Source organism: Solea senegalensis, unplaced genomic scaffold, assembly GCF_019176455.1.
Source record: "Solea senegalensis isolate Sse05_10M unplaced genomic scaffold, IFAPA_SoseM_1 scf7180000014477, whole genome shotgun sequence".
NCBI lineage: Eukaryota > Metazoa > Chordata > Actinopteri > Pleuronectiformes > Soleidae > Solea > Solea senegalensis.
In genome coordinates, this window is record NW_025321057.1 from 1 (window position 1) to 14,104 (window position 14,104).

General features: G+C 42.4%; 1 protein-coding gene across 1 annotated transcript; it reads right to left on the reverse strand.

Annotated features, from left to right (window-relative positions):
- Positions 1-2,116: 2,116 nt before the first annotated feature.
- Positions 2,117-13,621, reverse strand: LOC122761229 (NACHT domain- and WD repeat-containing protein 1-like). Its single transcript, XM_044016410.1, has 19 exons — positions 13,450-13,621; positions 13,120-13,205; positions 12,915-13,031; positions 12,038-12,392; positions 10,650-11,958; positions 9,977-10,180; positions 9,742-9,895; positions 9,505-9,622; positions 9,138-9,302; positions 8,710-8,907; positions 8,076-8,198; positions 7,798-7,997; positions 6,796-7,059; positions 6,162-6,252; positions 5,255-5,403; positions 4,894-5,167; positions 3,697-4,250; positions 2,804-2,909; positions 2,117-2,710 (listed from the first exon to the last, which is right to left on the reverse strand). The coding sequence occupies exons 1-19, from the start codon at positions 13,553-13,555 to the stop codon at positions 2,385-2,387; spliced, it is 4,899 nt and encodes a 1,632-aa protein (XP_043872345.1). The 5' UTR covers positions 13,556-13,621; the 3' UTR covers positions 2,117-2,384.
- Between the last annotated feature and the right edge of the window lie 483 nt (positions 13,622-14,104).

The following is a 14,104-nucleotide window of genomic DNA, read 5'->3' on the forward strand; positions in this document are numbered from 1 at the left end:
AGGAGATTTTTGTCAAATTTTGGACCACATATTAAACAATGAGATTTTTGTCTCATTTTGGACGACATACTAATCTATGACTTTTTTTGTCATTTTATTGACGACATACTAAATTATGACATTTTTTTCTCATTTTGGACAACATACTAAAATATGACTTTTTTGTCCATTTTTGGACAACATACTAAACTATGTCATTTTTGTCCAATTTTGGACCACTTACTAAACTATCACATTTTTGTCAAATTTTGGACAACATACTAAACTATGACTTTTTTGTCAATTTTTGCACGACATACAAAACTATGACATTTTCGTCTCATTTTGGACAACATACTAAAGTATGACTTTTTTGTCACATTTTGGACAACATACTATACTATGACTTTTTTCTTTCATTTTGGACGACATACTTTAGTAAGAGTTTTTTGAGTGATTTTGGACGACATACTATACTATGACTTTTTGTCTCATTTTGGACGACATACTAAACTATGACATTTTTGTCTCATTTTGGACGACATACTAAACTATGACGGGCTACACGGTGGTGTAGTGGTTAGCACTCTCGCCTTGCAGTGAGAAGACCCGGGTTCGAGCCCCGGTTGGAACAAGGGCCTTTCTGCATGGAGTGTGCATGTTCTCCCCGTGTGTGCGTGGGTTCTCTCCGGGTACTCCGGCTTCCTCCCACAGTCCAAAAACATGCAATGTGGGGAATAGGTAAATTGGACACTCTAAATCAGGGGTGTCAAACATACGGCCCGGGGGCCAGAACCGGCCCGCCAGAGGGTCCAATCCGGCCCACAGGATGAATTTGTTAAAATTTCACACCAATCTAAACGTAATGTCAAATGCTCCAGATACCCGTGACTAAATGTTTGTGCCTTTATAGATCCAGTGTGCTGTGTAAATAGCACATTTAGGCATGATATTGTTGAAATTGCACTTATATTTCTCAAGAAATTTCATGTTTTGTGAAATTATCCTTCATTAAATGTAAAACAAAGGAGAAAAAACAAAGGAGTTCTTGTTGCTCATAGGTTATTGTTCTATTATTTTGCTGGTCCGGCCCCCTTGAGATCAAATTGTGCTGTATGTGGCCCCTGAACAAAAATGAGTTTGACACTCCTGGACTAAATTGACCGTAGGAGTGAGTGTGAGAGTGAATGGTTGTTTGTCTCTATCTGTGTGTGGCCCTGCGATGGACTGGCGAACTGTCCAGGGTGTACCCCGCCTATCGCCCGATGTAGCTGAGATTGGCACAGCACCCCCCGCTACCCTCTGGTGGAGGATAAAGCGGTTAGATGATGACTGACTGACTAAACTATGACTTTTTTGTGCAATTTTGGAAGACATACTAAACTATGACTTTTATGTCTCATTTTTGATGACATACTAATCTAAGACTTTTTTGTACGATTTTGGACGACATACTAAATTATGACATTTTTGTCTCATTTTGGACAACATACTGAACTATGATATTTTTGTCTCATTTTGGACGACATACAACATGACATTTTTGTCATGTTTTGACATTTTTGTCTAATATTGTACGGCATACTAAACTGTGACTTTTTTGTTCGATTTTGGATGACATACTATACTATGACATTTTTGTCATATTTTGGACGACATAATATACTATGACTTTTTTGTCTCATTTTGGACGACATAATATACTATGACTTTTTGTCTCATTTTGGAGCTGACATAATATACTATGACTTTCTGATTTTGGGCCGGAAACCATACTAGGCATGACATTTTTGTCTCATTTTGGACAACATACTAAACTATTAAATTTTTGTCTCATTTTGGATGACATACTGAACTATGACATTTATGTCTCATTTTGGACGACATACTGAACTATGATATTTTTGTCTCATTTTGGACGACATACTATACTATAACTTTTTTGTCTAATATTTGACGACATACAACAAGACATTTTTGTCATGTTTTGACATTTTTGTCTAATTTTGGACAGCATACTAAACTATGACTTTTTTGTCTCATTTTGAACGACATACTAAACTATGACTTTTTTGTGCGTATATTTTGGAGTTTTAATTATGATTTTCATTTAAAGCAAAAACAACAATATTTAAGCCAAGCAAGGATTTATTTTTCTTTGTTCAAACTTTAAAACAAACATATTTCACCTTCAATCCTATGTGGACAGCTTTTGTCTTTTTTGTCTCAAAGCAAGAGAAACTTTTATTAAAACCTTTTTCATAAAAGCACATTAACATTAGTTCTATATAATAAAAAATTATGCATCATATATGAATGCATCATTTAAAACTTGATTATTCTGGAACACTTAGTGGAATGTGGTGTCGCCAGCCTGTGGTCTTATGATCCTGGTCGTCTTTGTCCTAGAGGACGGTGCAGGTGGGCGAGGGTTTGTCTCTCATCATGTTGATGAGGTTCAGGTTGAACTGGGCCGGGTTGAAGTCCTGCAGGTCGCACGCCGATGTTGTCTCCTGGTTGTCCCCGCTCTTGTCCCCGCTCTTCTCCCTGGACGTGACGCGGTACTGGGCCTTAACGTTCCTCAGAGGGTTGTAGTCCGCACTGACGTGCTCCGGACAGCGGAAGACTTCTCTGATGACAGCGCCGTGCCGAGACAGCGCCAGGAAGCCGTTCCTGTAGGTCACCATCCTGACGACGGGCGAGTACACGTACTGAACGTAGAGGAGGTTTCCTGATGGAAACAATCACACGTCACAAGTTAAGACTTTAAGGACTTTGAGAGCATTGTCTCCCATCTGCTGTCAGGGGACATTGTCCAGCGTACCTTTGGCGACGTCCCACACTTTGACGGTTCTGTCCTGAGATCCAGTGAAAACGAACTGGTCGCTGTCAGAGAACGCAGCACAGAGGACCCCCTCGAAGAAAAAGCCCTGAAACACGACGACATGGACGAGAGACACAAGAACACACACATTTAATCATTTAAAAATGAGTCTTTTTAGCTGAAAATACGTTAAAATAAGTTTCTTTTAGCAACATTATGGTTTAATATAAACCATTTACATAATTAACTCACAATAAAAACAAATACAAGTGAGCTTAGTCTATAAATGTTACTTCAAATATTATTTTACAGTTAAAAATGAAACGGTTTGATTTATTTACTGTGAAATAAAGTGATAAAAGTAGCAGTGTTTGTACACTGGCAGCTATCTTGGAATCCCACGTCGAGGTTGGAAAGTTCGTAGTGGAACGTACCATTATTAGACCATAAGTTATGAAGAATACTAAACAAATAAACTGTTTTCAGCAGCAAAGAGCAAAAGAGAGTCATAAATGTATACGGTATATTATGTTATATGAAATAGCATAAAATTAACTTGGCAATTTAAGGGTTAAAAATGAAAGAAATTAAGTAATAATAAAGTAATAATGTATGAAAACGACTGACGCTGGTTTAAAAAACAAATTTTATAGCTTGAATTTTTATGAACACATTTTTGTGCTCATGGGACTTTAACATAACTTTAGGTCTGAAACTAACGATTATTTTCATCATGTCGTAATCGTTTGTTTTTGTCCACAAACCAGAAATTCATCAGTTTGAATTATTTCTTTTTTTATGGAGCAAAGAAACCAGGAAATATTCACATTTAAGAAGCTGAACAATCAAACCGATGAAGGGAGTAACTTGAGTTCATTCGCTGCAGCGCTGACCTTGTACTCCATGATGTGGTCCAGGGTTGGTGGGTTCAGGGCCCACAGTCTCTGCACGGCGTCCTCTGATCCCACCAGAGCGTGTTTCCCCCAGTTACTGACCGTCACGCAGGTCACTCTGCTGCGATGAGGCTCCAGGTCGGAGTTTCTGCCACTGCTGAAGTCGTAGAGCCTCACCTCCCCACAGCTGGTGCCGTACAGCAGCCTGCGGTCGGACAGCAGCGCCATGGAGGACAGCGGGGCGTGGAGGAGGGACAGCGGGAACCTCTGCAGCGGACCGTCCACCGAGGGGAAACTGTCTCTGGCCGTGATCTCGAATAAACACACCGAGTCCTCGTACGCCACGGCCACGTGTTTCTCCTGCGAGCTGACGGCCAGGCTCAGGACCCGGCTCAGACTCTCTGAGGGCGGGATGCACAGCGTCTCCTGAGGCAGAGCCAGCGGGTAGATGAGGACGGTGCCGGTGGTCAGACCACAGAGCAGTAAACGCTTCTGCTGAGCCAGTTCCAGACAGCAGACTTCAGCAGACACGGCCAAACGATCGCACACAGAACCTGCAGAGGCACAATATTCTTCAACTGATTTTAATCTACGAAGCTTAGTTTAAGTTTAACTCGACCACAAAACCAGGTTCCAAATCTGCAGTGACTTTCAGACTCTTAATGTTCCTGAAAACAAAGAACTTACCTTTATAATTTCTTATATTTGCAATCTCACAAATCCATGATTTAATGCTTAAATAAACTGTAATTTGCAGTTACAGTAAACAGTAAATGTTTAATTGTACTGCATTTTAGGTCACGCCTACATTTTAATGCACATACATATGTATGTATATATACTTTGTGTTTGGCTTCAGGAGCAAATAATTCTTTTCTCAATCAATGAGTTGTTACCATATTATTAGACACTGTCTGTCTGTCTGTCTGTTCTCTCCGAGTGACTCTACAATGTTTTATATGTAAAAGAAAGAAAGGAAAACAAAAGTACTCACATCCTTTACTAAAGGGCAAGTACAGATAAAGATTGCATAAAAAGAAAAACTATACATATCTAAATAACTTAAATAATTCTACTTTTACCAGATTAAAGTCAAATAATGAATGAAATGATACAAATGCTTATATTGATAACTTTGATGGAAACACACAAAATACTTCATTTGTTAACTGTGACTGTGTTTGTGTTAACACTGACCTTTGCTGTTGTTCCAGCTGATGACCTCTGTCTGACTCGGGTGTCGGACGAAGAAAACGCGCTCAGCGTCTTTGGTGATGGCGACGTGAGCGCAGCCTGACGGGACGCGTGCGGTGGGTTTGTGCTGCCCGTCGTATTTCAGGCTCCACACATGTACAGAAGCAGCAGCGGCGGAGGCCGAAACCACAAAACCTTTATGGAGAAGCACGGAGGTGACGGGAGCGTCTGAACCACACAGAGTGTCCAGCAGCGCGCCCGTGGTCACTGACCACATCTGGAAACACACAAGTTTACAAAGTTACACTGAAGTCGCTTCCTGACACAGAGAAGAGAGCAGATGATTCAGTGTTTCCTCTCTGACCCGTATGAGTTGGTCGGCAGCTCCGGAGGCGAGCGTCCTCCCGTCTGAAGACATGCAGGCGGACAGAACGGTGTCTTCATGTTGGAGGTCGAGGAATTTGTCCACAGCGTCTCTGTCGAGGTTGAAGAGGCTCAGCGTTCGCTCGGCGGCTGCAGAGACACAAACATACACAAAGAATCACAGATTATACTGAGAATGTTTGTACAAATCTGTGGAATCCAGATCATATTTCTCCTACTGACAAACTGAAAATTCACAAATATTTATTCATAATTGCGTTAAAAAATAATTAATTTCCCATTATTTTGTGGTTTTACAATAATTATTCACGCTGTTGTGTGTAAAGCCTCTTTTCTGAACTGTGGAGTACCTCAGGGATCAATACTGGGCCCGATTAGATTTACGTTTTTTTTTCCTTTTTCTTTTTTGGTTTAGTGAAAATTGTCTGTTTTAACTGTTATTAAGTTTTTATGTAAAACACACCGACTTACAGATAAAGATGCCTCATTTATTATCTTTTTTATTCTGCAGATTTATTTTAATGACTTGATAACTTTGCATCTATAAAAATGCAAAATATAAAAAATATAAAAATATTGCTTAAGTTGTAAGAACTAAGACTAAAATATAGTTTAATAACATCTAAGTTAAAATAACAGACTAAAATGTTGTTGGTAGGTGACAGCATAAAATAATATACAGTACATTAGGTGAGTAACATAACTACACAATATGCTGAACATTCACAAACTTTGAGTTAAATATTAAAAATAATTTATAATTTAACAGTTTGACTCTTGACAAAAGCAAATTGAAGTTTTGAAATTGAACTTATTCACAGTTTCCACTTAAATCAATGAATTCTAACACAGAAACAGAAGATCAACAGTGTACAGTCGTACTGCACCTGCTATCAGTATTTTTTCATCTTCAGTCACAGAAAGTAAAGAAGGAACCAGAGGAAACTCCACTGCTGAGATTCCACCTGACCTGGAAATCTGCACAAAGGAGAAAATATCATCGTCATCTGAGTAAGAATCATGGAAAACAAGGATCTGTCTGTATTATCTATCATTTAAAAAAAAAAAGTATTCCAATTCATAAAAGAGAATTTAGAATCAAAAAGATCACAAATATATAAGTAAGATAATCTTTATGTTGAAAGGTGTACATATTTTTGATCTGCAGTGGCGACCCCTAAAGGGAGAAGCTGAAACAACAGGAGACTTTTTAAAGATCTAATAGATGTGAAAACTTAATGATGATTATTTTTTCTGAGGGCAAACGTTATGTAGATTGGACAGGTCTTAAAAATGATTCCACCTTTATGCAGACGACATTCTGTTCTTTCTGTATGAACCTGATCATCTCAGTTAACTATCCAGCAGTGTTGTAATGTAACAAAGTTTACATTTACACAATAACAAACACTAATATTGTTTAGGGTCAGTTGAGTTTCAGTGGATAAAGCTTCCGTGTACTAGAGTTCAGAGGTCACAGCGGGAGTTTCAGGGATGTTTCACATAAAAACTCTAACGTACCTGATAAAGAAATCCTTCTGTTGTCGCCACAATCATCTTCCCCCGTTTTGGCGACACAACAAATTTGACCGGAGTCAAAGACGTCTGTGAGTTTTCCAGCCGAACCTCCACAGCCGGCGCCTTGCTGACAGGATGGGAAACTGTTACCAGACCAGAGTCAGAGAGAGAAAAGATCGAATCATCCAGAACTCCAAGGAACACAGAGGCTTTCTGACTCATGCTGCTGCTGAGGAGCTCACAGCCGCTCAGATTCCACACGTTCACCTGGACAAACAAGGTGTCAACAACTGTTCAGTGAGAAAACACACTTATATATCATTTAGATCATATACACAAGTAATGTACAGTTAATATCCTCATGTATGATAATGTAAATTTCTTTAATGGAAATGAAAATCACATTCATACAAAAACTCACAAAATACACAAAAACTACCAGTTTAGTTTGCCTTTTAAATGAATTCTTAATTATTTTCACTTTAGTTAAATGTATGAAATACAAATAATAATATATTAATTTATTTTTAGGTTTTATTAGTAAGTTTATGTCTTTATTTAGTGCTGAAGGTTAGGCTTACGTTACGTGATTTCAACATAATATTAATAAGCAAAAATGAGTAACGAAACAAAAAGATATGACGAAACAAATAAATAAATTATGAATAATGTGCACAGGGTAAGCATTAGAATCACATGAGTACAACAAAAACAATCTGTTTAAAGCTGTAAACAACCTCTTATAAAAGATGACAAGTATTTGAAAATTAAGTGTTCAATATTGTGTTTACATATTTGCGTATGTTTGTGTTACGCGTCATGTGTGAAAAGTGTGATATGAATAAAGACAAATTGATTGTGTGATTGATAAATATCTAAAAATAAACTCCCACGAACTCTTTCACCAACAAACATCCAAACAAAGAGCTTCACACTGCTTATCACACGATTATTAATGATTAATATTAATAGTAAGGAGCAGCTGCAGCGTTGTGTTATCATCACCTGTGAGCTGCTGTGAACCCAGAGCAGCTGTTTCTGATCACACAGGTGCACTGATAAAGGGGAGGAGTCAGCAGGCACCGCCTCCTGGATGCAGAGCAGCTCCTGGCCGTTAATGAGGCTCCACCTCCTCAGGCAGCCGTCAGCAGCCAATGAGAGGCAGGAAGACGAGCTGTCAGTCACTTTAACGAGCAGGACTGAGCCTGTAAACAACAAACAACAACACACTTATTAATATAATCATGATTATTAATAAATGTTTATTCTTTATTCAGACTGACCCGTGTGTCCCAGCAGAGTGTGGACCAGCTGCTGGTCAACGACGCTCCACACTGCCACCACGCCTTCATCTGAACCTGCCACCAGAAGCTCCGCCTCCAAACTGACATCCAGACAGAGGACACCTGCAGAGACGCGGACAGACAAACCTGAGACACCTTCACACACAACAGGTCAGATATTTAACATGAGATTTAGTGATAAAAGATGTCATGTATGTTTTAAAAGTGTTGCCGAAACCCAGAAATCACTAAGCACTGTATATATTTCGGCCCCCTGGTGGCACGAGAAGGTACTGCAGGCGACACTCTGTTCCGTCTGTACAAACCTACAGACAAACTCAGGCTGGCTGTTCAAACCTTTTAACAGGGAGCAACATTAGGGGATGCAAGTCTCTGAAACACTCTTTTTAAAAACGGGTCCCAGGGCGGAAAAAAAACTCAAATCTCCACCCTTGCGGTTTTGTTAATACAACTCGTCTGTTGAGAAAAGGATGACGTCATAGTTCCGCCTCTTGCTTGCGATTACCTTCACTGTCGCTATTTTTGTCGCCATGTTTGGAGCTTACGCTTACTTTGATTTTCGTGCCTTGGTCGCAGTAAATCACTGATTTGTCGGCGCAGTCTCATTTCTCACCTCCCTCCAGTCCACTCAGTGTGTGCTGCAGTGCCCCCCCTGGCTGCTGCAGGAAACTGCACTTCGGGACGAGGATGGGCTCAGGACACGTCAGTAGCCATTCCTCACACTGCGTGCACAGACGGCCAATCAGAGCGGGGAAGGGTGGGGCCAGGGAGCAGAGTCGAGCCATCAGCTCGGTGTAGAACAGAGACATGTCTGAGGACGAGAGTTTTTAAAAAAAACAGCATTTTAAAGTTTCAGAGTGTAAGTTCTCAATATAAACATCACGACTGATAGAGGGAAGACGCAAACATAACAGCTAAACTGAGACAGCAGCGGACTTTAGGTTAAGGTATTATACCTAGTTCTCTGAAACATGAGCGATGAGAAAGGAATGTTGAAACACAGGGAAAAGTTAGGACTGAAAGTTCAGGATCAGCACTGACCCATGTGATTGTCCAAGAAGTCCAGGCTGGGTTTGATGAGGACCAGAGTGTCTCTGAGCAGTCTGGTCTCAGTGCAGTCCATGTACTGGGAGCTCTGGTCCAAGTCCTGGATCACACTGGACACTCCACAGACCCTGCTCTTACAGTACAGCCACTCAGCATTACCTGGAAGACCAAAAAGAAAAGAAATGATCTTTTAACAGGTAATGAATGGCCTTCCTTCCTTCATGTTCAAGTTCATGTTCTTTTAGTTTGAGTTTCTGAAGTACACACAAAACCCTTCAAAGATAGTCCTTCATTGGCCCCTACATGAGTAGGCCATCTGAACAGTGTTTAACTTGAATGTCACGTATGTCACATATCTTACCAATAACCTCAAGCCGTAGCTCCTCCCACAGCCCGGCATGCAGCAGGTGATAGGGCAGCTCGATAAGCTTCCGAACGTTAGCCAACCCTGGAGAGAACCACAGTGGCTGGGGCGGAACCTTCAACAACAGAGCATTGTACGTTAACAACTGCACAACCACACGAGCAGGGGTGTTGTAACAGCTAAGGACGGCTAAGACCTCAGTGCTGAGACCACAGACTTAGCCCATGTCGGTACCTTTCTGTCTGAGAGGAGCAGCGACAGACCAGGCAGAGCTGCAGGCTTCAGTTTCCCTGACCAACGGCCCAGAAAGTATTCCGCCATGATCCTGTGGCTCTGCCCCCGCCGCTCGGATGTCAAATAGCGAGATGAAACTTCCTCCACCAGATGCCTGAAGCACAAAAAGGTCACGTCTGTGACTCAAATCAAATCTGATCTCCTGTGATCATTCACAATGTTTCTGTCTTTGTACCGGTTGTTGAAGGCAATGAAGACGAGCCCAGCCGTCCACCGCTCCTCCAGCATGTCCTCCAGGTCCCGTCGGAGTCTGGCCCACAGGAAGGGCGGTAGCCGGATCAATGAGGGAGTCGGAGGGAGGGAGTACCGGTACACCTCACTGATGACATCGTCATCCAAGGACATGACATCACGCAGCTCAGCCTCCAGCAGCCCTTCCCTGTGGGGAAACGACCAGCAGTGATCAGCTGATGATCGTAATCATGATCATTTGAGGAATCAGTTTAAATTGTAAAATACATAAAGTACAAAAGCTCCCTCTCCTGGAGTCTCCCAAAGCACGGGGCAGTCCCCATGTGAGGATTTCAACCTTCTGTGGCTATCATCTCTGGGAGACTTTCTCACCTAAGAACTGGTCCTGGGGGTCTCCCTCACCGTGGGATTCCCTCTCCTTGGGGACTCTCTTACCTGGAAACCCCTCCTGGGGGATGCCCTCACCTGGGCGACTCCCTCTCCTCAGGGAGTTCCTCACTTATGAGACTTCCTCAACTGGGAAATACTTCTGCTGGAGAACTAAATATTTGATAAAAAATTCTCTGATTCCAGAGAATTTTCAAAAATGTTCTGACTAACGAATGCTGTTAATGTTTTAGCTTATTTTTGAATGACAAACATAACTGTCACCTTACCGTGCAAGTGCAAGGTATCCTAAGGCCCCAGCCACCAGTGCCTTCCCATGTTTCTCCTCCAGCGTCACGAAAAGCTGGGTCATCATTTCCTTTTTGCTTGCACCCAGGTGTAATTCGGTGGGTGGGGTGAAAGAGGTCCATTGTTTGGCAGCATACAGAATCAGTTTGAGGTGGAGAGGACAGCCAGTTGACTCAAAGCTCTGCAGCACAGCATTGCTCTGCTCGGGGGTCAGCGTTCGCTCCCAAGCTCTCATGTTTGACTCCACAATGTGTTTCCCTTCCTCACGCGATAAACGCTCCACCTCAAAGAAGCTCTCCAAAGTCTCCACCTTTAGCTGCATGTTAGCAAACACCTCACTGCTCGAATCCATAGAAACAACCAGGTGTATGTTGGGTGGGAGGTCAAGAGGGAGCCAGTGGAGTCTGTGAGCATGATGCTGGTCTGAGAGCTGATCGAGGGCATCCAGGATGAGGAGCAAAGTGTTCCCATGCTGGGAGACCTGGGTCAGGATGTTCCTGAAGAACTTGAGCAGCTCCACATGGGTGCCAGCCGTTAATGGTGAGGGTGGAGACAGACCACATGCTAGACAAACCTGAATGCAGATGCTGTGGAGGACATGATCAATGTCAGGTCTTTGAGGATGACGAGCTGAAAGGACTCTGATGACCACCAATGATCTGGCCTCCAGGACTTTCTGCATTTCTTGTGCAAGTTTGCACAGCAGAGCCGTCTTCCCCATCCCAGCAGCCCCATGGACTACCAGCGGGCCATGCCGGACATTGGTGGACTCCCACATGGCGAGGCAGAGCTTACCCAAAATATTCTCTCTGCCATGGAGACCCTTGCTCAGCTCTGCAGTCATGGCAATATGCTGTCTAACCTCTTCAATCACCCAGTCTGATGTTTGCTCAGTTACCTCAGTACTTCCCCAGATCTTCCGCCGCCTGCCCTCACCAGGAGAATCAACCACAGCTGTGATCCGAGCCTCCATCTGTGACACAAACTGCTCACAGACACTGTCCAGGTACTGAGCGTGCTCTTTGCGTTTGGGGTCAACGCTCCCCTTGCTGAGCTCCACACAGTGTAGGTTGAGGATCTTCTTTGACGCAGTATAGAGTCGAGACTTGAGGTCAGTGAGGAGTCCTTGAGCTTCTGCATCCAGCAGACCATCAGCAGTTACATCCATGAACCTAGCGAACCGTTTGGGACCGTCCCTCAACCTCTGGCGGGGAATCTCTCGGATGAAGAGCAGTGCTGAGTTTTCGCTGTCATCGTTCCACAAACCCTGTTCAATTTCCCACTCTGTGACTGTGGACGAAAAGGAGAAGACACTCAGATTTGATCATTCTGAGACAACAGTAATCAAACTGAGAGAAAAATCTCTGACCCGATGAGAAGAAGTGCTGTTTCTGCTCCGCTGTGATGTCCCCTTCTCCCTCAGCGGTGGTGGCAGCGGATCGTAGGAGCTGCAACAGCTGAGTCTCTGTGAAACGCCAGGACAGGACGTTGTTGTCATGCTGAGGCCTACTCTCAGGTCGAAGGTCACTGTAGTGGGGGAAGTGAGCTGTGATAGGTTGAAGGACGTAGGTGGGCGGAACAGCATTGTTGTCCTTTAAGAACCACTGATTCAGCTGTTTGATGCCTTCAGGGTCTTTGGAGAGTTTGGACATAAGAACTTCAAATTGTTTCTCTGGGATGAGACGAGGAAGAGCCCGGTGGCCATAACGGTTCCCAAGCAGGGCCTTTGGAGTCACAACACAAAGGGAAAAGTAGAAAGTTATCTGGTCATCCAAAAATAATGACTTATTTAAGTCTTTGACACAAGCTTCCAATCTCATTTCAACTCCAACATAAATGTATGACTCATAGACTGGACACAAAACTTGTTATTTTTTAGCTTCAGAAAATGGTGTTGGATGAATAACTGAACTCAAGGCTTCAAAATGGTGGTTCTCAAACCAGCCTTCACTGAATTTTGTTAGGGAACCATGACGGCCACCTAAGAGCAGCTATCTTTTCATTTGGCTGTCATTAGCCTGGGTCAGATACATTTGTTGACACGTTTCCCGTCGCCATCCAAACATCATCCGGATCATTGGTCTGATTGGTTGTAAGACTATCCAATTGCGTACAGAGACATTTTCATCTATTGTTCTGATCTGATCTGTTGATCACGCCTCTTGCAAGTTGGAGGTGACTACTCCCTGCAGTCTGATGTTAGCTAGGATACAATCCACTTTAAAATGATGTACAATTATGCTTACAGCGAAAGATGGACCAGCTGAAATCCTCTTACACTTCTCCATCTCCTGCAGAAAGATATCACAAGACTTGTGATCACCAGAAGTGATGTTTCGAATTCCCCAACGTAGATCCACCACCTGAGGAGGAAAACACCCCATCACTGATTGATTTTCCACAACAGCTCAAATGAATACAGAACAGAACATTTTGCCAGTTAGAGCAAACCTCAAACACGAGCCCCAGACTGCGACAGAAAGACTGGACTTCTGGGTACGCTTTCTCCAGCAGAGCTTTCCTCTCACTGCTCATATCTGACGAGACAACAGACAGACAGACAGATCATTTTATTTATCCCCGAGGGGAAATTGGGTCATCGTAGCAGCAGTACAAATAAATCAAAAATACTAATAAAATACAATACAATCATAATACAAAAACAAAAAAAACAAAAAATGAAATTAAAGACAATTAAGACAGAGTTTTAATGAATTAATTACAGCTAATAAACACTGTACAGTCAGTATGTGAATGGAATTTAGGTGAACCTGGTCTGACCTGTGAACGTGGAGCTGATGAAGACTCGGATCATGTTGGAGCTGGTCTTCATCATCTCGGCTCCATGCGCATGTCCTCTCAGGACGTCCTGCAGATGCTCCGCCATCGTCTCCACTCGGACACCACTGTCTGTTGTCTTCTTCTCGTGCTACTCCTGCTTTCTGTGGGATCTTCCCTCCCTCAGCTGCTCTCCAGTCTTCTCCTCTGAGACTTCACTCCAGGACAACCGTTCCTCCCACATGACCTGTTGCTGCTGGAACACTGTGATCAACTCGTGTAAAACCAGATTTATGGTATGAATCCAAATCACAACACTGATTTATTCTCTCCTGTCCCAAAAAATATTCCCAATTATACCGATATATAGTTACATTTTGGCATTTTCAGGTTTCAAATTTACATTCTTACTGTTTTAATCTATTTTACTTTTTGTTGTTTTTCTGCATTGTTGTTTACCACTCTTTTTCTAAGTGGTTCTCCCTGAATATCATTATAGATGACCATTTCTCATATATAAAGGTATTTATGTTCCGACACCCACATTTGTGAATAGATGTTCTCTTTGTTTAACTAAAAAATACTTGTAATCATTCAGACAAAAACCTCTAAGCCGTTTATCAAGTATAGTTCAACAAGTTTTATTCATTTTATTAAA